The sequence below is a fragment of the Ochotona princeps genome, chromosome 18 (assembly GCF_030435755.1).
Source record: "Ochotona princeps isolate mOchPri1 chromosome 18, mOchPri1.hap1, whole genome shotgun sequence".
NCBI lineage: Eukaryota > Metazoa > Chordata > Mammalia > Lagomorpha > Ochotonidae > Ochotona > Ochotona princeps.
In genome coordinates, this window is record NC_080849.1 from 5765757 (window position 1) to 5791647 (window position 25891).

The 25891-nt window shown below is 42.5% G+C and overlaps 1 protein-coding gene across 6 annotated transcripts in view; it reads left to right on the forward strand.

Annotated features, from left to right (window-relative positions):
- Positions 1–2694, forward strand: part of RTTN (rotatin) — a 125965-nt gene extending 123271 nt beyond the window's left edge. For all 6 annotated transcript variants that reach the window (XM_058676881.1, XM_058676877.1, XM_058676876.1 and 3 more), the window contains 3 exons: positions 525–628; positions 1581–1650; positions 2591–2694. In XM_058676881.1, coding sequence (XP_058532864.1) covers positions 525–628; positions 1581–1650; positions 2591–2676 — 260 coding nt within the window. In that variant the 3' untranslated portion in view covers positions 2677–2694. The remainder of the gene's footprint in view (positions 1–524; positions 629–1580; positions 1651–2590) is intronic.
- The last annotated feature ends 23197 nt before the right edge of the window (positions 2695–25891 follow it).

Genomic DNA, 25891 nt, shown 5'->3' on the forward strand with positions numbered 1-25891 from the left:
ATGTTTTTTAAAAGGGTTTAACTGGTATAGTACTTCTTGATTACTGTTTTATATAGCAGCTGTATAACTAGTCTCGTGTTTCTTGATTACTGTTGTATAAGGCAGCCATACTGTTGATAAGTTTGTGTAACAATCTGTATGATTTTATTGTGACAGCAAATCTATTTCTCTGTATTATAGATTGTGCACTATAGTTGAGAAACTCATTAATATACTTAATTGTAAACTTATTTTGGCATTCTCATGGTCATAAAATGAATGGGGTTTTGTTCAGTTAGGGTAACGCAATGAAGGGAGCCTCAGCCTCTCTGATCATTCTGCTACCTTCATGGAAGCAATTTGTTGTGAAGCTGGGCTTTCATATAGCAGGAATTGTAGCAGCTTATTTTTGCCATGGCCTACTGCTACCAGTGTTGTGTATCTGTTATAGTGGGAGCTTATGGGAACTCTGACTAGTTGAAGATAAGAGAGAATGTAGTGTAATGTCTGGAACTGGACTTCATAGAATGTGTTTCTTTTTCTAGAGAAAGTCATTACTGTGCTAACGGCCTGTCTGGAGAGTGAGAGTCCGAGCGCACAGAGGATTGCTGCGGCCTCGCTGTGGGCCCTCAGTTACAATTATCACAAGGTCAGCGTGAATCATTGACGTCCCTGGTAGGCAAATAGCCAGGCCTCAGGACGCGGGCAGCTGTGTCAGAAGGGTGTTGGTCACATGAAAGCAGGTGCAGTTGCAGCTCCACAGCTCCTTCATGCACACAATAAACTGTCAGTTGGCATCTTTTTTAGTTAATGTTTTAAACTGAATGTGTCAGTTCAGAAGAATGTCTGTTTTAAATGAGTCTTCCTATAAATTGGTTGTCATTTTGTTATAATTTAGTAGATTATTTCCTTTAAAGTGTGTGTTAAGGAAAAATTCATTTTGAAATAAAACCAAATCCTAATGTTTTATCCAGTCATATGGTTCCTCCTTTTTTGAGTACCACCTCTGAAGTTGGCTCAGTTCTTAGGAGATGGCAGCTCAGGGCCTGCCCAGAAGGCCTCACAGACACAATGGGGCCTGAGTCTGCCCTAGGGCCATTTCTCTCATCACTCAGGAGAGATGCCCCCTTGTGGTTATACGGTGGCCCAGCCCAGTGTCCAAGTAGACAGCCCTCCCCAAGTGGTTCTGTCAGCTGGGCAACCCAGGCAACCCCAGGGCCCCGTCCTCATTCAGTAATGATTGGCTGGTCAGTTGACCGGCTTGATGGCTTCCTGTCAAATCTGAGGTGTGAGAAAGATGAAACATTAGATCTAAAATTTCAACCAGCAAATTGGTTAAGAGGAGTAAAAAAGAACATGAGAGCAGAAGAAGAATCAAATGACATAGAAAGGCTATGGACGAGACTCTAGGAGATATGGGGTTATATTGTAGGATGGCACAATAGGATATGTTGTGTAATACGTAATTCTATAGTTACATTGTTGTATTTTATAGCATCTTTTTATTTAAAGACTGTGTAGTTAGCAGTGGACAGAATTAGTATCCTGCTTTCCCAGTCCTTAACATGTTTGAAAATTTCATTCTTTGAAATTATCTCTAGGCAAAAACAACTTTGAGGAATCCATCAATAAAAAGAAGAGTGGATGAAGCATGTTCTTTAGCCAAGAAAAGTAAGTTTAATGAAAAGATTACAATTAAACTTATAAACAGATGAATTCTTGGATTATCTAAGTATTTGAGTAAGGCGTAACAAAATGATAGGTTCACACTTTTGTGAGGATTTGAGGACTTTGCCAAAACAGTGTAAAATGTGCCAGTATTTGTTTCTTGCGTTTTTAAGATTTAAGTAAAATATTGTGAAAATGAAGGCACAGTAGTGTCCTGAAACGTGTTTCTGATCTTTCTTACTCTTTTTTTTTTTTTTCCTTTATTTTCAGCTGCCACTGTGCTAGTGTGTGTTTTTTGGTGGTGAGAACTGGGCCCAGTTAGCATTGACTTTGAACAGAAAACTTAACATCAGGGAGTTCCGTTGTGGCTTGCCAAGACTGCGTCCTTATTCCCTTAGATCTGGTCTGGTTCTCTTTTCAGAACACACTCGTGTTAGGTGATACCAGTTTCAATGAGTAGTATTTGAACACATTTTTACTGATCTCACTGAACTGTGTGACTTTCCTGAACTATATAGGTGTGAGTTGGTCATTAGCTATATTGTCCTATTCTGATTTTTTTTTAAGAGAGAAGTTTTAGTTTGTTTTTTTCTGTAACCACAAATTTCTAGAACTTTATAACTGAGTTATCTGTGCTTGAGGAAGAGTAGACATTTTTCAAAAGTAATGGTGTTCATTTGGAACTCTGGTTAATTATCTATTTAGTACTCAGCTAGTATTATGAGAGTATGTTTTTGAAACACTCTTTGGGTAAACTATTAATTTGAAACAAATATAATTTTTTTAGTTTCCTAATCTTTAGGTGTAAAATATTTTTATAATGCATGTTCATTAAAAGCCTAAATTTGTGTAGAACTTTGTATATAAACCAATGTATTTGTGACTACTGTTTAGTACTAATTTTAGAAACTGATATTTTTATACTGTTGTGTTTCCTTCTCAGCCTTCTCAGACTCAGAAGAAAACTCCCTAAATGCCTATTATTTGAAATGTCTTGAAAACCTTGTGCAAGACCTTAACTCTTCCTGAGAGCTGAGAGCTACCCCCCAAGGCTGGTGACCCTCTGTGGGAGCTGAACCTGAGGCCAGCACTGTGGAGCGGCTGTTTCCTGAAGATACACATGACTGACAGGTGTTGAGCCCCTTTCTTCCCTGTGAAAACCAGAATGGGCACCAAGGAAGGGAGCAGAATTGGTGAGAGCCAACTTTGTTCACTCCTGGCATCTCTCTAAACGTGAGTGCAGCAAGCAGGAGGTTATGTAAAATGGGTAGAAAGTTTTGGGAACATAAAACATTTTTTAACTTGTCTATGCAGTCTTTTTTAAAATCCTATGTAAGTTATTTAAGAAAATATTTTTAGAAACTGAATCTACTAATTACTGCTTGCAGACTTTTTTCAATCTTAGGAGTATAATTTTAGAAATTGGAGGAAAATGTCCTTTTTTCTGTCTTTTAAAGAATTTTGCCATGTAATTTGGCCCTTGCCAATGCAAATCCTTCGATTTCAAACTTATGTTGCATTCAGCATTTTCATGAAGGAATGAATGTGTTTGTGTGCATATAAATTTGTGAGTAGTTGCCTCACTCAGTTCTCAGTGCTGTTAATTGTCTTTCTAAGTCATTTGTAAAATAGTTACATTTGCAGTTTTCACCTTTGAGCTTCTGGTTAACAAAAGGTAGTAGAGTTGTGGTCCTGCAGGCCTGCGTTCCAATTCTAGCTCAGTCCTAAACAGAATGAACATGAAAACCAGGAAGTATAGGAGAAACAAGTTCTGTGATTACTGCATTTCCAGCTGGCCAGTGTGCAGCTGTGAGCCCCGTACCAGGACATGAATTCAAGTGCTTTAACATCCTTCTCGAAAACGTGAATTTACGGGCTCTGAAATCCAAAACATTTTTGAGCACTAATTTACGTATGTTTGCATAGATGTGATCATTCTTAAGTGCAGAACAAAAGCAAACATAGACAAGTGGGATTCTATAAGCCAAGAGGCTCTTGTGCAGGAAACACGCAACCTGCATCGGGTAAAGGACTAACATGCGGAGTATATAGAAAGCTCAAGAAGCTCAAAGCAAGCAGTCCAGTCAGGAAATGGGCAAGGGACAAGAACAGAATTTTTTTAAAGCATAAATTCCAAATAGCAAACAGACACATGAAAAAATGTTCAGGATTACTAATCATGAGGGAACTGCAAATAAAAAACATAGTGGGTTATCATCTCACTCCAGTTAAAATAGTTATTATCCAGAAATCAAAAAAACAAACGCTAGTGAGGTTGTGGAGAAAACGGTGCCCTAACACACTGTTGGCAGGAGCGAGATCTGGTGCACATTGGGAAAAACACTATGGGAGTTCCTCAAAAAACTAAAAATACATTTATCAAATAGCACAGCCATTCCGCTCCGAGAACATTTTTAGAGGAAATGAAATCACTTGAAAGAGATAGCCGCACTCCCACATTAATAGCAGCTCAGTTCACAGTGCCAAAGAGATGAGACCAACCTGATGTCCAATAAGTCATGTTTGAATAAAGAAAATGTAGTTTGCATAGATGATGGAATATTGCTCAGTCACCAAACAAGAATGAAACCCCCACTTCTGCCCCAAAATAGATGGAACTGAAGGTCATTACACTAAGTGAAATAAACTAAACCCAGAAATACATTTCACACGTGGAAATTAACATATACAGAGGATATAAAAAGTGACGGTCATATGGTTTGGTCTTTTAAAATTGCTTCACTGAATCAGAGCGCATGCCCCCATATCTCTTCTCCATGTTATGGTCGTTACCATGAACCCTGACTCTGATGTTGATGTTTCTGGTTTCAGGAAAAGCAGTGTGTATGTATTCAGTGTTTACACATGAAGCCAGTGCAACAGAATGTAAAAAATTGTGAAATAATAAATGGTACTCGATTTAGTGAAATGATATTTTTATATTTGTGAAAAATACAAGAAGAATAAGTTAACTACAGATTTCAGAACATTATAGATTTTGAATTTTTATAGTAGAAATGCTCAACTGAAAACATTTTCACGTTTTTCAAAATCTGAACTAGAATCTGAAACACTCCTAATCCGAAGGAATACTCTAGCTGTAGTAATCACTTGCAGCAGTTTCCCCAACACTTTTGAAAGCATGAAGTGAAAATTGTGCCCAAGAAAAATAAAATTGAACACACACACTTACTTAGAGGTTCTAGAAAAAACTCATTTTTCTAATTGTGATTTATGGTTAGCAAGAAAAAAACACCCCCTTTCATTAAGTGCTTATAGCAAACTGCTAATGTCAAACTCACCCATGTTATGCTGTCCAAACAGGAAGGATCAGAGCAAAATGTGTGTTGTATTATAGAACACGTAAGTTGTAGCATCTGAGAATTGGTGATTAGAGATCTGAGAAGTGTCTAGGAAGCTTAGATTTTTCTGAGCAGTCCATTTAACTTGAAACAGTAAACATGCCAGTATTCTGGAAATCCTCCAATACTAAAATCGGGAATCTTGGAAATTGTTCTACGAAGTCTCAGATACCATCCTGAGAACTTTTAGTATTCAGTCCTTCTTCCTCTAAAATTCCATTATCCTGAAGTCAGAGGTGACTGGAGAGAATGTTTAAGTGGTTTGCCAGTGATCTGTGCCTGGTGGGCACTTGGGACTGGAACCCAGGACACTTGCTAAAGCCTTAACAACTTCAGTTACTAAGCTATACTGCCTTGTATTCCCCCCTCCCCTCCAAAAGATCTCTTTATGTTTTGATCCTGAGAGGTAACCACTGTTTCCCTACCAAAACTTTGGTCTCTTTAGGAAAATGATTATTTCCTTTATGAATCACTGATGTTTAGATTTACATATCTGGGTTGACTATGCCTTGTATTTTTGGGAAAGGAAGAGCCCTAAGTATTCTCCCTAGCAGTTCATGGTAGTGTCCTGGGGAGGATTTGTAATGCAGTCATCAGAACCATTCAGAGATGGTTCCTGCTGACGCCCGGCAGGACTGCAGACCATGGGTGAGGAAGATGAGCAATGGCTTTGGGGAAAGTTGCACTTGGTTCTGTTGGTGTCCGGGACTATGAACCTCAGTAGCATGCACAGCGCGTGTCCTGCGTGGGTGTCTTCCCAGCTGGAAGACATTGAAGCAGAAGTCCCCTAAGTTGGTCAACTCACCCCTTGAACAGCTGCCTCACACCCGGCCTGGGCACAGCGCGTGTCCTGCGTGGGTGTCTTCCCAGCTGCGCCTCTTCACAGCTGGAAGACGTTGAAGCAGAAGTCCCCTAAGTTGGTCAACTCACCCCTTGAACAGCTGCCTCACACCCGGCCTGGGCACACAGCAGCAGGCTCCTGAGAACTAGTGAGACGCAGATATCACTGGACCTCCTGAGGCCGACTCAAGTATGTTCATTGTAAGTTGACTATGTAAAATGAACATGGAACATGGAATTGACTTCACACCACTTACCTACTTAGTGGTGGAATCAGCACTGACTTAGGGGTCTCCTGAATAACAGCCATTCTCAGCTGTCCCAGTGTAGGCAAGTCCCCAGAAAATGAGTGTGTGCACTACTTTGTACCCCCTCATCTCCTTTTCCTTTCCCTAACATTCTAGCTGATGGGGTAAGTCAGTGACTGTTGGCTGCAGAAGCGCATAAAAACTGTGTCGTATGGACTCTGGTGCTAAGGCTTCTGGATTTCATGTCTTGATCAAGTTGGGGGAGGAAGGAATCGTTGATTTTGGAAATAAACTCAGTAGAATAGAGTTATCAGACCTAGCTGAAGCATTTCCCACTCATTCCAAACACATTTGAAGATGAGTGATGGATGTGCTCTTTCGTGTCCTGTAAGGAAAGGAGGGAAAACAGAAGGCCTTCTGCTGGACTCCAGCTCACGTTTCCCTTTGTGGTGTTGAACTCATTACTTGTATCACTTTCTGTCCTAAGTATTTATGATTGCATCTTGGTTATGCCCCGGTTTTCTCTGGTTGCTAGATTTCCAGACTTCCTTCTTGGCTCACGATGTTCCTTGTATTTTGCATAATGGTAGAAAGCTTGCTCTTGTCATGACCAGTTCTCAGCCCATGAAAGAGCAAAACAAAATCGTTAATAGGCAAAGCCTGTGGAGCCATTGGACCTGGAGTCAGTTCAGGATGAAGGCTGTGCTGTTTCTGCTGTTTGACAGGTAAGGAAACCTGAAAGTTGGTGGGAGAATAGAGCACTTGGCACAAGGCCTGGACCACAGCTGATTGTCCCTTAGATTTTACCATCACTGTTACTATGAAGGTGATTCAATAATCATATAACTCTAAATAAAACATTAAATCTTCTGTTTCCTTGAATGATTTCCCTCCTTAAAGGGGAATGTGCTGCAAAGTAAGTTGAGCTGTGGGAACATTCCAGAGGGTTGCAGTTCCTCTGCAGATGCATACCACTGTCCTGAGATGACTGGTGGTGCACACATCTGCCCAGACCTGACGAGATGTCTTCAACAAACTTATGGAAATGCATATGATGGGAAAACTGCATACAGCCGAAAGGTATTTTAGCATCAAAATAGTACCACGTTGTAGCAACATGCCTGAAACTACCCAGCTGGGCTGTATGGGAGTCTAACTATTGGCACTGCGACCTCAGCTTTCATTTGATTTATTTCCTGTGTGACATATTCTTGAATTTCTGTTTTGAATTCTGTATCCCCCATTTTCTCAATGTATTCCTCAGTTAACTCTGAAGTTGGCAAAGGCTTTTGCTCCTTTGCACAGGAGTCTTCAGTAATATTCATTGTGCCTTTGTCTCCTCTTGGTCATTGTACTTTTGGTTAGCAGATTCTTTTCCTTGGGGCAGGTTTCTAAGATAAAGTAGTTTAGTTTTCTGCTTATCAGGCTATTTTAATGAAATATCAGTTGGTAAAATACTGCTGTTTTTCTATCTGACTTGTGAAAACAGAAAACTAAAAATCATTGTTAGAAGCCAAAGGATATGTTAGCTGGAAGAACTTAGGTTGGAAGAAGCTATTTTCTTTCTGTCTAATGTTGATAAAAGTGATGCATAATTGAAAACTATTGGTTAAATGAAGTAGGAGACTTAGTTTGGGGAAGTTAGTTTACTCTGAGTTATTCCTCATTGAACATTCCTTATAGAACTCCAATAATATGTCATGTGGGACTGTATGAGAGTATGCTGGGCCCGAGGTCAAGATGCATAAAGACTGCCAGGAGCCTAGTAGTTCTGAGGTCTGGCAGCAAGGCAAAGGAAGACCTCAGTGTGGTGGTGTTTTAAAACGTTTCCATCTTTGCGTTTCATTGGCTCCTTTCTGTGGCTGAAAATCTGCTTTAGGAAAAAAAATTCTCATTTTTAGGAAAATATTTCATAGAAAGTCAATAAATTTCTCTTTAATGAAAGCCAAGAGGAAAAATGTGTTTTAACATAGATTGTGAAGAAAAATGCTTTCCAACATTTCTCTGTTTGGTAACCTCTTTGCCTCTGCTATTGACTATACCTTTGGGGTGACTGTTCCGTTTGATTCTCCTTGGAAGTGAGGCTCAGCATTCTAATAGCCAACTGCTTAAAAGTTACCTGTAAATGCCAGAACATTACTTATTCAAATTCTTCATTAGAACATTCTAACTTTGGCTTACTCTTGAAGAAACAAATACTAAAAATCAATGTTTTTAAGTGTTTTCTTGTCCTATTCATACATTGTGGTTTAAAAAGTCTGTTTATATGATACTTGCTTTAAATTAATCTTTATGTGTGGTAGGACAAGCTGTGAAATTTTTTAGTAGAACATCCAAATTAATAGTGACTTCAGTAAGAAAGGAGATTCCCTCCACCCTTATCTGTTTTGTTTTAAAGATTTAGGAACCTGCTCTCTTGGCCCACTTCCTTTGAGTGTCCTCATGAGCACAAGGGAAGAGGAAGATGGGAGTGCCCTTCTCCAGCTTTGTGGAATCTGCTTAAGGGGTCTTTCTGAAAGACCAGCTCAACAAGTTGCACTAATGTCCTGGACAGACCATCACACAGGGTCACTCCTGGCTGCAAAGGATACTGAGAATTGCAGTTTCCGACCAGAGCACAATGTTGCCATATTCAATAACACAGATTCTGCTAGGAGAGAAGGGGAGGAGGGGCTGGCTACAGTCTCTGCCACATGAGGCAGTGTTAATTGATTTAAGAGAGAAAAATGGTGTTTGGTCAGGGCAAAATTGCATTTTTGCTGTGGTTGGATTTGCTGTAACTCCTTTAAGTCTCAGACTGACAGTACTAAGAAGGTAAAAATGTTGTCCAATTTTGATATCTCAGAAGTGGCCTTGTGGGAAGTTGGTAAGTTTTTGTGGGCATGCTTTTGGAAGGCAGTTCATTTGAGAGATTTGAATATGTAGCCTTAAGTCGGGCATTATTAAACTTACTCAATCTGCATGTAGACATGTTGCTCAGAACATTCCAGGGCAACACTGACTATGTGGCAGTTACCCCTGTGAAATGGAGGCATCCGTGTGTAGCATCACCTGCAGCAAGGAGGCGGGAAGACGAGCTCACTGGTCTGAACACTCAGCTTCTCAAGGAGAATAATTTAAAATCAGTTAATTTAAAAGTTAATTTTTTAAAATGTACATTTGATTTCAGATGTGTGAATGTCTTCTCCAGGCTTAATTAAGGGCAGAGGCCTCCTCTAAATGTGTTTTTGTTGTTGTGGTTTGTGTGTGTGTATCATAAGTCATACTCTCATGTTTAGACAGTTCCCAGTTTCAGTTTTTGAAAGTGGAACAGAACCTATAAGGCACCTATTGGGCAAGCCAGACCAATCTTCCAGAGTTTTATCTCTTCTTCAGAAGTTTTCTGGTATGTGAACTTCTTAAAAATTCTGTCTTAAAGTACCATGTGAAGGAGACCACAGGGAATTGGAGTGCCCTCATAGGCCAGGAACTCTTAAGGTCATTCATTCCCTGTCGGATCTCCCACACGGGCTGGAAGCAGCCCAGATCCTTCCTCACAGGATTTAATGTCGTTGGGACAACAGCCAGGAGCCCTGAGTGGTCCTCAGAAACAGAACACTAAACTTCCTTTGGGACTCGGGAGAGGAGCTTACTCTGGTCCTTACTTAGCTCCAACTTTGGCTCCCCACCCTCTCTTGCAATGACCATCAGGGTCGCTCCGGAGCTGCCAAAATTAGATCAGATAGACAGAGACCAATAAGGAAAGCTTAGAACAGACAGGAAACAGCTTGGACTCCCATATACCTCACTAGGTAGGACACAAAGGTTAGTTACTCCTCACTAAGGTATTGAAGATTTCTCTGCACACCCCACCTAAAACTGTTCTGCTCCTCGATTGTTAGCATATGGCGTGTTTGAGTTATAAGCCTGTTTGGGCTATCCTAAATTCAGGAAGTTCAGTAAAAATCACGCTTGAATACTATAAGCTGCTAAATATAAAAATGAAAATAGACACAAGACAGCTGAATAGTACCCTATAACCACTTTAAGGTGTACAGCAGCCGGTTGTGTATAAACTAAAATTGAAATGCCAATGATGTGGTTAAGAACTTGCATTTTTATTATTGAAATTGTGTGGTGGCTTTTCATTGGCGGGGATAATATTCTGCCAGCTCTTTCAGACCAGGGATGGTCTTCCAATGAAGCTGTTGAATTTATCTAGACAATAAGATGCTGGACTCTGCATGGTCCATGCCCACAATGAAGGAATCATGACTGGTTATGAAGTGTACTACTGCAACAATATGGAGGAATTCAGTATGGGGGCAGGGCTTCAGGAGGGGTTGAGGGAATCCCAGAGCCTATGAAATTGTGTCATAAGATGAAATAAGTTTAAAAAGTACCATGTGATTCTTCTATTCAGTGTGTAATGATTAAGTTAGGGTGTTTAGCATTACCATTTAAAAATGTTTGTTGGCTAATGTGTAATAGCATTATGTATTTCTGAGGAGCAGTGTTAAATGACATTGTATTTGATTTTCTTTTGTGTTTAACTTTTTACTCTATTTTAGTATCAATATTTATTTGTCAACTGATTACCAAATCTATGTAAAGCATTTAACTCAGTTCTTTTCTTCCTACTTCTGTCATTAATATTTTAGTAAATTGTATAGTTCTAATACTGAGATAAGGTAGTATAGATGGTTTAGGAACAAATACAACCAAGTCTCGTTAAGTATCATTGTGGCCTAGCAGAGGCCAGAGGCAAGCTGCCTGCCTGGGCCACATATCCTGCTCATCAGCCAGTCAAGTGCAGAGTTAGAGAGACTTCCATCCACTGCAATGGCCAAAGCTGGCTCAAGTTAAAGCCAGGAGCCTGGAGTTTCTTCCAGGTCTCCGCATGGGTGGCAGGAGCCCAGGTACTTGGGCTGTCTTCCACAGCTTTCCCAGATGCATTAACAAGGAGCTGGACTGGAAGTGGGGCAGCAGGTACAGGACCTGGGTCTCAAATGGGTTGCCAGCATTACAGGCAGCAGCTCATGCTGCTCTACAATGCCAGCTTCCCAGTATCTCTTCATTGGAGGGTGGAGAGTTGTGGGATCTTAGAAAGCCAGTGTTCCATCATTGATTAATGCACTACTTGATGAGCTTTTGAAATAATTTGAAAGTTTGAACTCCCCTTTGCTCTTTTCTGGTTGTTCCTGGTCTAGCTCACTAGTATTAGAACAAAGATGGCCTGAGAATTTGTGTATTTGCTTGGAGGTGATTTTCAACTCATCTTTTACAGTAATTCCTTCATCAGATGGTCTGATTTGCTTCTCTTTACCCTCCTCTTTGGTTTAATTCTTCACTTTCCCTCCCTAAGTATGTCTTTAGCCACCCTTGCGTTTCCTTTTCTGCTTAGTGGGAAAGGCCAAATGCAGCGTCACCGCCCCGTGAAGTGGTGTCACACTCTCCTGTGAGGGGACACTTTTCTGAGTTTCCGCAACTATTTTAGTTGCCTTTGTGAAAACTTTTATATCACTGAGCCTTGTGCAAGGACTCAGTGGCTAAATCCTCACCTTGCATGTGCCAGGATCCTATATGGGTGCCAGCTCATGTCTCAACTGCTCCACTTCCCATTCAGCTCCCTCTTTGTGGCCTGGGAAAGCAGTCAAGGATGGCCCAAAGCCTTTGGACCTTGTACCGGCGTAGGAGACCCAAAAGAAGCTCCTGACTCCTAGCTTCAGGTCTGTTCAGCTCTGGCCATTGTGGCCACTTGGGGAGTGAATCAGTGGATGAAAGATCTTTTTCTTTGTTTCTCCTCCTCTGCAAATCTACCTAACAAAAATAAATCTTTTAAAAATATATGTTTTATAACACCGAACCCTTTTGCTCATGTTTATGCTTATTTGCCAGTAGCCACTGTTATTGCCTCCATAAAACTTACCTTGGATTGACTGAGCCTGGAAATCCCTGCTTCCGATGGTCCCTGGAATACAACAGATGGGCAGTTTGTCTTTGAATCAATGGATGTGAAGAATGTTTTAATAAAAGCTGCAGAATTTCATTTTAAGCTCAAAATTTGTTGATGGCCAAAAAACAATGTATCTTGTGAAGATAGATTTTTCTTACATTCCTTGAAAGGCAAAAAAGAAGCAGAAAAAAAATGATGTTTTAAGACACTTAGAAGGACCAGAATTGTTGCACAGCAAGTTAAGCTACGACCTGCAACCCCTTGCGACTGACACGTATACGGGTTCAAGTCCCAAGTGTTCCACTTATGATACAACTCAACACTAATGGCCCAAGTACTTGGTCTCTGCATTCAAGGAGATCCAAGGAGCTCCTGGCTCCTGATTTTAATTTGACACAGCCCTACTGTTGCTGCCATTTGGAGAGTGAACCAGTAAGTAGATTGTTTTTTTTCCAGAACAAGACTTGTAGAAATGTATTTTAGTTCAGTAGAAGAAGATGAAAAACTGCTTTGGGTGTGACCTGAAAATAAAACCAGTGCCAAGGTGAAATAGAGCTGTCAGACTAAACATGCAGAGGTTTTTTTTTTTTTTTTTAAGATTATTTATTTTAAAAGTTACATAGGGAGGGACAGACAGAAAGGTCTTCTATTATCTGGTTCACCGGAGATGCAGTGGCCAGAGGTGGGCCAAAGCCAAGAGCAGCATCTGAGTCTCCTCATGGGCGCGGGGCCCAGGTGCTGGGGCCATCAACTGTTGCTTTCCCAGGTTTATTAGCAGGAAGTTGGTCTCAAAGTGAACAGCTGTGAGACGCTGGTGCTGCAGGCCGCAGGGCGACCTGTGGCGGCATAGCGCTGGAGCCCTGGGTGCGTGCTTGCTTGCATCTTTCTTGGAGGATATTTTTGAGAGTAGAGCATAGTTATCCACCTTTTTGAAAAATGGAGTGGTAAAATTGAAAATTGTATGAACTGCAACTCCAGCAGGGTGGAAAAAAATAGAAGGAGCCAGTCGGCCTCCCCCATGCTGTGCCAAAGACCTGTTTGACTCCAGCTGAAATTCATTCGGCACTGCTTTCTTTGCATAGGAAGAGAACGCAAGAAAACATCAATGTCACATAACGAAAATTGAAACAAATGCTTCCTGCCTTGGTGCCATGGCAACAGGGAGCCACAGCCGACACTGGATCACCTAAAACCTTTTGTGCTTTTTTGCTTAGCAGGTTCCGGTAACGCAAAGCTCCATCTGAAAGAAGTAGGATACCATGTCTCCCATGTAGTGATTTTGAGGGTGTGTTGGGTTTGTTTTTTAAATTGGAAATCTAGATTTATAGAGAGAAGGAGAGACAGAAAGATCTTTCACCCGCTGATTCTCCCCAAGAAGCTGCAGTGGCTGGAACTGAGCTGATGTAAAACCAGAAGCCAAGAGCCCCTGCCCGGTCTCCCACTCAGGTGCAGGGTCCAAAGGCTTTGGGCCATCTTCGACTGCTTTCCCAGGCCATAAGCAGGGAACTGGATGGGAAGTGGAGTAGCTGGAACATGAGCTGGCATGCATGTGGGATCCTGGTGCGTGCAAGGCGAGGATTTGAGACACTAGGCTACTGTACCAGGCCCAATTTTGAGTTTTGCCCCAAATGAGGAAGCTCCTAATAGGAATCAGATTCACATGCGGTAGGTCCAACATCCAACGTGAATAACCTTAGCTGTGTATGATTTAGATGTTTGAAGCAGTTAAAGATATGAGAGGCTGGTATTGAACAGGTTCCTGAACTATCAAAAATTCTCTCCTGGATGGAGGAGAATGAGAGTCCACTCCAACTGCGTGCTGGAAGGGCAGGGGGTGTTGGGCAGCTGTGTTGGGAGTGGTGGTGTATCTGGTCATGGGCAGGGACCACCTAGGACTGTGAGGGAAGACAATTGCCTTGGGGAAAAGAAACTGCTGCTGGCTGAGTGTTCTGAGCAAACTTAGCAACTGCTCACACCCCAGGGCCTGGAGGGAGCTGAGACAATGGGCGGGTGTCATGGATCTCAGATGGCCCTGGAGGGAGCTGAGATGGTGGGTGGGTGTCACGCATGTTGGGTGGCCCTGGAGGGGGCCGAGACGGTGGGTGGGTGTCACAGATCTCGGGTGGAACTGGAGGGAGCTGAGACGGTGGGTGGGTGGGTGGGTGTCATGGATCTTGGGTGGCCCTGGAGGGGGCTGAGATGGTGGGTGGGTGGGTGTCACGGATGTCAGGTGGCCCTGGAGGGGGCTGAGACGGTGGGGGTGTGTCCTGGATCTCAGGTGGAACTGGAGGGAGCTGAGTCGGTGGGTGGGTGTCACGGATGTCGGGTGGCCCTGGAGGAGGCTGAGACGGTGAGTGGGTGTCACGGATGTCGGGTGGCCCTGGAGGGGCTGAGACAGTGGGTGGGTGTCCTGGATCTCAGGTGGAACTGGAGGGAGCTGAGTCGGTGGGTGGGTGTCACGGATGTCGGGTGGCCCTGGAGGGGCTGAGACGGTGGGTGGGTGTCATGGATCTCGGGTGGTCCTCTTCACTAACACCTTACTTTACCATCTACTGATATTAATGAAGGAGAAACTTGACCTCACGATAAAATGGTTAAAATATAGATGAAAATCACGGCTATGATAAAAGCTCACTAAGAAGATGCAGCAGTTTTAAACATGCATGTATCTCATAAAATAGTGTCAAAATACACAAGGCAAGAGGCAGTAAGGTGCGGGGATATTAAATAAATCGCAGAATAGGTTTCAATATACTTGATTACTGTCGCCAGGCAGGAAAAACTTGAAAAGGGCATATAAATTGTATAAAACACCATTGATTGCCTTGATTTAATGAATATTTACAGTTATGCAACCACCAAGTATTAGAATAAACACATGTATTCCTCAGCCCACATGATGGATTTACAATCGATCACGTGTTAGACACCAAAGAAAGCTCAATAAACTTTGAAGAATAGGCCCACATAGACTAAGAACCCTCACCAGTATGTAATTGAGTTAAAATTGGTAACAAAAAGTAAGCATCTTGACATACTTGGACATTGAGAGACATAATTCTGAATACCTCTATAGTTAGAGCATGGTCGAAATTCACAGAATAGGGCCCGGTTTGGTGGCCTAGCGACTAAAGTCCTCACCTTGCATGTGCTGGGATCTCATATGGGTGCCGGTTCACTTTTCGCCGGCCCTGCTCTCCACCCAGCTCCCTGCTTGTGGCCTGGGAAAGCAGCAGAGGATGGCCCAAGGCCTTGGGACCCTGCACCCACATGGGAGATGCAGAAGTGGCTGCGGGCTCCTGGCTCACAGCAACTTATCTCTGGTGGTTGTGGTCACTTGTGAGTGAATCAACAGAAGATCTTTCTATCTATCCATCTCTGTACATCTGCCTTTCCAACAGAAATAAATCTTTTTTAAAAAAATTACACAGAATGATGGCAAAAACACTTTGCTATTAGACCTATAGGTTAACACAACTATGAAAGTTCTAAATTTGCCTATTTTATATTCAACAGTTGTTTAGCCTTTGTACAAAAGAAGAAAATCTCAAAATTAATGACTTAAATGTTAAGAAGTTTGAAACAATGAAGCTATACTAATAGCATGTTAATACTCTGTATGACCCAGCCTGAAAAGTATAAATGAGATGCCTTTTTAGAAAAATATGATTTGCTAGAAATCATCTCAGTACCTATTAAAGAAATAGGAACTTTAATTATAATCACCTTACAAAGAAAATATAAATCATGCTCTTACAGACAAGTTCTAATAAATGTTCGAAGAACTTTCCCAAGTTTACACAAATTCTCTTGAGATTTTAAGAGGAAATTGTAACACTCTATAAGATCACTAACTTATGCCACAAATAATCAGCATAGAATAAAAATGGAAAGTTATACTTCCACTTATTTCAAGAATAGACAAAAATCCTGAAGGGAATAATATATTTAAAAAGAGGAAAACTATTCAAGAGGTTTTCTGAAAGAAATGCTTCGATTATAAAATCTTTTGGATTAAAATAATCTTTGCATTCAATTTTTTCATAAATTTTGTAAATTTATCTCAGTAGATGTAGAAAAGGTGATAGTAATCCTTTAAAATCCCTTAAAATTGATTTTTTAAAAAGTTGACAAATGAGAAATAGGAGGGATCTTTCAGAGGTACATATTTTAAGCAAATACTTACAGCAACATCTTCCAGAAGATGAAAAGAGTGGAATTCTTACAGTGAAAGGATGCCACAAGAAGCCCACCATCATCACTTCGGATCGAGTTTTATGGGAAGTCCAGTGTGATTAAAAAGAATTACAAACAAAGCCATGTGATAGAGGTGATAGTGAGAACTCCCCTAAGGCGCATGTGTTAAAAGCCTTGGTCTCCAAAGGCTTATGGTAATGTTGAGGAAATGAAGCCAGAAACTTGAACTAGTTATGGTATCTGAAGGTGGGGCCATTTGGGAAAGGATCAGAATGAATTACACTGGTAGGACTGGACTCCCATGAGCAAACCATGACACCTGATAGGGAGAGACCACACACACCTGATGACTAAGCTGCTTGCTGTTCCTGCTGGTTGTCATTCTGTACACACTTGCCATCCTCTGGCTCATAATGGCTTAACCAATGTTTTGATGCCTGGTTAAAGCCCTGGGTGCTCTGCTTCTGTTCCAGCTACCTGCTGAAGGACATGCTAGGAGGCAGTGGATGGTTCAAGTGCTTGAGTTTCTGATAACCCAGTGAAGACACAGAGGCAGTTTTTAGCTTGTGGCTTAAGTCTGGCCCAGCCCCAGCAGTTGTGGGAGTGGATCAGCATATGGAAAATTTCTCTCTCTTCCTTTCAAATAAAAATTATTCTTAAAAATTTCATAGAAATTGGAATTAAGTGATTAAATGCATTTTTTTTTCAATTCTCTACTGTGAATGTGGGGAGAAAGGTGCCCTCCTTCTCTGTTGGTGAAGCCACTACAGAAATCATTGTTAGAGTGCTAAGAAAACTAAAAATTGATCTACCATAAGACCCAGCTGTCCCACTTCTGGGAATATATCCAAAGGAAGTGGAATCTGCATGTGAGAAAATGACCTGCAATTGTTCATTTCCAGCAGCACCATCTGGAGTAGATCGTGATGCCCATTGAAAGAGGAATGGACGAGGAAACTGTGGTACATGCACTTCATGGAACACCACTCTGCCATTAAAAACATTGAAATTCTACCCTTTGCAACAAAATGCTTTCAATGAGAGGCCATCATGTTCAGTGAAATGATTCCCGAAGGACAAATATCATATGTTCTCTCTGAAACAAGGCAATCTTCATGCAAGCTACAAAATCAATAGACACAGAGGCAAACATCATATACACATATTCACCTAGAGGCACTGTGTGGTGGAGGCTAGCATACTGAGAAGTGAAGGTACATTGCAGTTCGCATCTGCACCCCAAATCTAAAAATATCTTCACAATAGAATGCTAGACTTTCTACCATTGTCTATACATACTATTTCATGATACACTTAGATAGCAAACTGATGGACACAAGTTGTTGAAGGACTATACTACTGTTACAGTATAGGGGAAGGGGGCAGGGGAGGGGGACGGAGAAGGTGAGGGGAAATCTCCGATCCTGTGGAATTGCGACATAAAAAATAAAAATTAAAAAAAAATTCCCCACCAGTTATGACTAAATGATATCCAGCTTCCCTGCCAGCCTAACAGAAGCATCTTTGTTGATTTTCTGGGCTGGAATGTCTCCTCCCACGGTGTTCTCAGTGGCTACCAGGTGGACTATGTCCCGTACTTCACTGGTCATGTACTCCCTCCCCGATGCTCAGGGCCTGACCAGCTCTTTGAGGGACAGTTGTTTCTGTTCACTGGGAATGGAAGTGTCTCTCCTCCTTTGGAAACTATAAGACAAATCACTTGGAGTTTTTCATTTCATTGCTTTTGTAGAATTAATTTTTTAGTTTACCTTTGCAAACTGTATAATGTTGTGATGGGTTTTGAAAAGGTCACATGTCACAAGTACACAAAATGCAACATGCTAAATATATAGTCTATAAGTCTCTGCATACTGTATTTGATTCAAGAGTGCCCTAATTACTGATCTCAGTTATATATGAATAAGGCGGGGGGAACATTATTTGATGCAGAACATAGAAGCAAATTGAGAAATAATTTGATTGAATCAAAGATGAAAAGTGTATGCGAAATAGCTCTGGTTACCAACTGATTATTATTATCCTTGAATTCTGAGGTGGGTGTTTGGCCTGATGGTTAAGGGGCCTACATCCCATACCAGAATACCTGGCCCCAGGCCCAGCTCAGACTGCTGACTGACTCCAGCTTGCTGCTGGAGCCCTCTGCGAGGCTTTGATGGGAGGCCGAGGGTCACTTCCTGACACCTGTTTGGGAGACCCGGATGCACTTCCTGGTCCTTCACTTTGGCTCCCAGCATTGCTCTCTGTAGGAAAGGCTCAGCGTGCTGCCCTTCCCCCAGGAAACAGCATGCCATGCCTGGGGAGGTGGGGTTAGCCTCCAGTACACCCACCAGAGCGAACAGCTTAAGGAATCTGGTGAGAAATACTAACTTAACTGACAGTATGGTGGCTGGTGTCCTTGAAGGGACAAGCTGCGTTCTGGGATGCAGAGGGCTGCTCTGCCCATGCAGGGATTAGACACTGTTTCACACTGCAGTCTGACAAGGGAGCCTTGGTCATTCCTGTAAGTGAAACAACCTCATTTCTCTTGCAGTCAGACTTCCAGGTGGTTTAGTTATGTGCAAGCTCTATTAGGCTCCTTCCCTCTCCCCCTCCCCACCCCAGGGGATGGAGTATAGCCATTTGGAAAGTGAACCTGAACACAGGAACTGTGTTTCTGCTTCTCAAATAAAAAAAATGATAATAGAAAAAACCCTTTAGCCTGTTAAGCATAATTTAGAAAAAAAAACTCCTAGATTTTCTCATTTTCACAAGATGTATTTATTTATATGCACGCCAGCGTTAGAGGGAAACACAAAAGCTTGCTCTGCACTAAGTTGCCATGCTTATGACTGGGTTGGCCACGCGTGGACCCATGCTTATTGAATAACTGCTGTGCTTCAGGCCTGAACTCCTGGGGGCACACACCATCGAGTTGCTAGTCCATAGCCATAAGGGCAGGGCAGGGCAAACACGGATAAACTGGCAGTGTGGCCACGAGCAATAGGCTGTGAGGTGCCAATAGGTGAAGTAGATGACTAAACCTGTGCGTGGTGTCCAGTGCTCAGAGGGTCAATTGCTTTGTAGCTCAAGCTGACTCAGGGGACATCCTTAGATTCATCGACCCAATGGTTGCATTTGGATGACTTTTGAAATTAGAAAGGCGTACTCGCAATTTTTATGTGAACAAATGCACATACAGAAACACACACCTGCAGGAGTCTGGCACAGTTACCCCAAGGTACTGAGAGCTACTGGTGCCAAGAAGCACAAGCAACTTTAAATAGGCTACTCGCCCTCTCAGGGCCCCTTGCGACCTGGGCTCTGTAGCTGGTAGCACTCAGCCTGTCCCTGGTCTGCAGGTGTCCTGACACTCATGTCACCTTATGCTGAACTGTAGTTGGCCCATCCCCAGCAGAAACACCACAATAGGGTGTTTCTGTCAGTTACATGTTCCTCAAGCATATTTGCAGTAGGATGAGAAACCTTTCATCACCAATCTCACTTGCTGAAAAGTTTGAACTGTGGTTATTGCATTGCAGACTGATAAAAGTTAGAAACCTGTCTCCCACCTGTTTGGAACAAAGAAAAAGCAGAGATCAGGGGATTGTACTTACTCAATTAGAAAGAAAGTGAAGATCTTTTTCTATTTCATACCTAGGGAATTACTGGTCCCACGTATTGTGACAATGATTACTAATTTCCTTCCATTGACTTGACTTATTAGATGAGAAACTCCATTTATTTGATTTGGGTTTGTTTGTGTATATTTATGTATGTGTCCTGTGGAGCCTTAGTATTCTTCCAGAATTTAAAACTGGCTAAATCGGTGTTACTGAGGTGCTGCATGTTATGAGCATAGCCTGTTATGCTCTGTGTTAAGAAAGTGATAGCATGACTTGTTAGTTGCTACACTGAAAGCATTTCTGACAAGGTCTCACATGGTGCTTTTACTCCCATGCTACTGTGAGCCAGTTCTCATTTCTGAGAACTTGAACTTACCATAAAGTGTGTCTCCTGAGCTTGCAAGGACCCTTCAGAACTGTGAGGTTTCTGGTTTGGTCGGTGTTATTTTTGGTTTAGTGTTACTGTCTGTTCTTCAGCTCTTGTTCCTCTGTGCACTTGCCCCCAGGGTGTCAGGTCGCCACTGTCTCCATGGGAAGGAGCCCAGGTCTAGCTGCACACAGCTCCACTTGTCCCCGACTGCCCCTATACACTCCGCCCACCTCCCTTCACCCGACTTCTCATTTGCTTTCAAGCCTGAACACCGCCATTCCCCCTGCACCAAGGAATTCAGCTTTCCTTACCATTAGTGCAGGAACTTTTGGAGCCAGCCAGGACGACAATCTCTGCTACGGTTGGAACTGGATCCACCCAGTCGGCAGAGCGGCAGTCACACCCCAATGCAGCATCAAGTGAGGACGCCTCAAGGTGTGTGGCTCCCAGTTCGCTCTCAGCAGTGGCCTATCACTTCTTGCTCTCAATTCCTCTGCAAAGGACTCATGTGATGGGCCTCAGATATTAACTCAACCCCGCTCTGTGAGTTCTGTATTAGGTAATCAACTACTCGAAGCTTGAAACTCCAAAATAAAGATAAAATCCCACCTACATAACCCACATGAAATGGTGTGGACTTGTGGATAATGCAAAAGGGAAGACATTAACATTATATATAAGATCAAATTTACTCAAATAGTAAGGACATATATTTGAAATTTCATCCCTCTTCAACAAATCCACATAACAAAGATGAAAACAGACATCTCAGCTCTACTGTCATTCAGAATTGCTAAGGACAGTTTCGCCGGAGCCCACTGGCTGCTTTGCGCATCAGCAGGGATGCCATTATTCTGGGTCATCAACAGGAATTGCCCCCTCCCGGCTGTGGTGCTTGACCACTAAGCCAAGTGGGAATAGTTTTAGGGGAAATTAGGACACAGTGCTTTATAGTGAAGACATCCTGATTTAAAAAAAATGGTATCTTCCATGTTTGAAAAGAGATGGGTCGCACTTGCCTAAATTGTTCAGTACAGGAATGCTCATCAGGTAGCTAGTCATAAGGATGTCAACGTTGGTGGGGGATTTATTTTAAATCATGCGTTTGTAGGACAAGGAGAAGTGAATGTAGGTATGTGGAAAAGAGCTGTTATGATTCATCAACCGTATTGGTGAACAAAGCCAAGTCACACTTCCTAAGAGTCTCAGATAAGGATCACTTTTTTTTGCTTCACAACAGTCAAACTGTCATCACTTTGCTTTCCTCTGAGTAAAATTTTTCTGAGGATGTGTAAGAGAGATGCTATGCTAAAGGGAAGAAAATAATGCTCACAATGGGTAAATCAAGTAGTAACAGAATAGGCATGATTTAGGAATAAATAACTTCAGCAAAAATACCTTAAACACTTGAAAATTGTGGCTTCCAATGAGTGGCAGGTACAGAAATAGAGTGGAGTGAGTTTCTGAAATGCGATTCTGGTTGTATACTTTGTACTTCTAAGATGTTCTAGAAACTTAACGCAACCATGGACAAAAGGAGTTTCAGCAAATAAACTTTCAGTATGCTTTATTTATATCCTGTGGGCAGACCGCAACTGCGGCCTGTAGTCCAACAAACTGGCCTTTTCTTTTGCTCACATCAAGACAGGTAACATACCAACACATAGAGAGGAACACTACAAAAAGAAGTGTTAGCCTGGCCAGAGCATAAGGACTTCATTTGTGTTAGGAGATAGGAGTGGAATTAAGGATGCGTGGAGTGTTTCTGGATTGTGTTTCTGGATTGTGTCTGGAGTGTTGCTGGAAAGGGGCATGCTGCGGGCAGAAGGGCGTGCTGCGGGAGTGGGCGTGCTGTGGGAGAGGGGCGTGCTGCGGGAGAGGGGCGTGCTGCGGGAGAGGGGCGTGCTGAAGGAGAGGGGCGTGCTGCGGGAGAGGGGCGTGCTGAAGGAGAGGGGCGTGCTGAGGGAGAGGGGCGTGCTGCAGGAGAGGGCGTGCTGCGGGAGAGGGGCGTGCTGCGGGAGAGGGGCGTGCTGCGGGAGTGGGGCCTGCTGAAGGAGAGGGGCGTGCTGCGGGAGAGGGGCGTGCTGAAGGAGAGGGGCGTGCTGCGGGAGAGGGGCGTGCTGAAGGAGAGGGGCGTGCTGCGGGAGAGGGGCGTGCTGAAGGAGAGGGGCGTGCTGCGGGAGAGGGGCGTGCTGCAGGAGAGGGGCGTGCTGCGGGAGAGGGGCGTGCTGCGGGAGTGGGCGTGCTGGGTGATTGTCACAGACTGGCCTGCGCCTGCGCTCTCCTTTGTGCGGACAAGGGTTACAGAGTGCTCTGACCTTTCTGTCCCAGATCAGTCAGTTCTACAACGAACTTGAATATTTGTTGCAGAGAAATGCATCTAGAAACCAAACTTTGTGGGTTGGAAAGATGTGAGGGAGTCTAGGAAATACAGATAAATGTATGTGTGTATATATACATGTGTATATACATGCATATACACATACACAGACATACAAGTATATACACTGGCATTTGTAGTTCCTGAGTTTACATTAGTGACTTCAGGTTCAGCTCAGCACCAGAGTTCTGCCTGCCCTTTCCCCATCCCATACATTCTTGCCCTTCCCACAATGCAACTCCAGTCCCCGTAACACCCAAGTAAGTACGTCTACTCATTTCCTCTGTCCTGATGCTGAATAGTTTCAGAATCACTGTGTGAGTGCTATTACCTGTAATTAACTGGCACTACTTTAATACTATGGAAGGCTCAATTTTTTCCAATTATTTTGGTGCTTGGAACATAGTCCCAGTAGTATTTTGTGCAAGGAACTGTTCTCAAGCAGCTTGAACTAATTCTTTTTGTCTAAACAGTTATTTGCTGAACACTTGAGTCTATTTTTTGATTGTGGTCAATTTCAGTTTGCTTATTTTTTTTCCCAGGGTCATATAAAGAGGTATGCTTAGGGAAGTCTTTCACTTCCAACTCTTACAAATCAATGTTGTGATTAACTGAAGATTTATCTTTTTTATTTACATAATTTTGGCATACATGTAAGAATTGCATGTGTCTGGTAGGTAGTGCGTAATATTTCAGACATTGTGTAATACCCCATCAGAGTGAATATTTCCTCAAACACTTAACATTTCTTTATGGTGAAAACATGAAAGACTCCTACTTATCCTACCTTCTAGTCCCCCACACCTCTTTTTCTAGAAAACAAACAACACATTATCTGTCATTACCCCACCGTGCAGCAGAATCCCAGAATTACTGCTTCCTGTCTAGTCAAAACTTAGTGCCCAGTAATGAGCATTTCTGTAATCCCCTGGCCCCACTTCCCTCCTCAGCATCTGATAACCATCATTGTACTTTTCACAAGAAAATATACCTAGGTATGGGGGCATGTTTTGTGTAATTTTTCAATTATAAATAATTCCACACTTGTTAAAAACCTGCTCCCTGGGGACTGACATTATGAGTCAGCTGGCAGAGGGGCTTGTGATGTGGCATCCATGTGGGAGCCCTGCTGGACTCCCAGCTGCTCTCTGCTTCCTATCAGGCTTCCTGCTAACACCCTTGGGAACTGAACACGTGGGTCTCTGTCATCCATGTAGGAGATGGGGATGGTGTTTCTGGCTTTCTGCTTCAACTTCTAGAAATCTGTTCTGAATATAGAGCTCTACAAGAACCAAGAAACATAGTAACACATTTTCCATTTTGTTTCTTTAAAATTGCTTCTTTAGTTTGAAAGACAGAGTGACAGAAAGAGATCTGTCTATTCACTCTCCAAGTGCCTGCAACAGTCACGGTGGGACCACGCTGAAGCCAGTAGCCAGTACCTTCATTCTGAGGTACTGTGAGGGTGCTCGGAGTCCCGGTATTTGGGCTGCCTCTGAGGTGCTGTGAGGGTGCTCGGAGTCCCGGTATTTGGGCTGTCTTCTGCTGCCACCCCGGCTCCTTGGTGAAAAGTAGAGTAGCTAGGAATCCAACCAACATTCTGATATAGGATTCTAGCATATCAAATGGCCATCTAACCTGCTAGTTCTGGCTGCTAGACTTTCATCAACTTCTTTTTTCTGTATTCACTGATACAATCATACGCTTTTTTCCCTTGGATTACACTGATTTTCAAGTGAAAGGTGACAGTGAACAGACAAGACAGTAGACTATGTCACACCTAATAAACAAATATGCTTAGATTTGAATCTTGTGTAACATTGTCTGAAGTGTGCTCTGTAGTGTATGCTGGCAGGTGACACAAATATGAGAAGGCAAATCTGTCTTAGGGTGGATGCTTTGAGGGTGAGTCATGAGAATGGAGTGAAACGGAGTAAGATGCCCTTATGAATGTTTTCACAAAGATGCTTCAGTATTTGATGTTTGAATATGAAGGGCTGAAAATGACAGTGCGAAGCCTTGGCACAGGGGCAATGGTTTTTGCAGCTTCTGCGAACAGAATTTCCTGTGTACTAGTGGTGGTGCCAGAGCGCTATAGCATTCTAGTTAACAAATGATGCCTCTTTCGAATTTTGGCTTTAGTAAGTGCAAGAAAACAAAGAATTTCAGTCTGTTTGTGCTTAAGTCAAAAACTTGATCAATGTGGATAAGGAAATAAGCTGCTAACACAGTTGTAATACAGGGAAAATTATGCCTGCGATGCAACTTGGAACTTTGAGGACATCTCAACTTTTTACTTGGGGCATTAGAGTGGTGGAATAGTTCCTCAGAGAGGAAATTAAGAAAGAAAAAGGCACACTGGTGGTAAAATGAAGGAGAGAAACAATACAAAAAGGAAGAATTGGAAGGGTCCCCAGAGAAATCAGTATGCATAAATTAACAAGAGGAAAAACGGGATTGCACTTGAGCCAAGAAGATTTAAGCAAATAGGGTTCCTGGTAAAATGACTTAAAATAAGCCAAATGTATACAATTTAAAACACTCTCATACATAATCAAAGACTTGCCCTTGCATTAGAGTTTACCCAATTTTGTTTTCATCTTATTTCTCATTTTGTTTTATTTCCTTACCTTTGATACTAACTTTTGGGAGGAAACAGGAAGCAGTAAGTCTAAACAGGTTCAAACAAGCCCTGTTTTAATGAACTTGTATCTATCTTTCGTTACTATATATATAATATATAATATGATGTATGATATATATACACTATATCACACCTGTATATAGTGTGTGTGTGCTGTTCAGTTGTAACGTTTTGTGTTTTTAAAGATCTCTGTCTCTAAGTCATTTTCCCAGCAGCCACCATGCACCGAAGCGCACTGCTGAATGCTAGCCATGGGAGTTATTTTCCCAAATTGTTCTGAGCATTTCTGTGTCTAGAACTAGGGGATATTTTGGAGAAGAGGAAAGAAGTAAATGTGCCTTTGGTTGTTGTGACAGAACAATGCCCCTTCCCACCTAGATGGCCGTGTCCTAAGCCCTGGAGGCTGTTAGGGCGCCAGCTCTCATGGCCAAAAGGCCCATGCCACAGCGTTGGAGATTATGAATCATAGGCTGAGGGAATTCTCTTCAACTGTGTGCATGGGTATAGTGTAATTACAGGAGTCCTTGTCAGAAACAGGAAGTGGAGCCAACCAGGAGAGTCCGAAGTAGGCAGACAGAGCACCATTGACCTTGAAAATGGAATGAAGGCAAGGCCAGAGGAAAACAGTCTGCTCCTGGAAGCTGC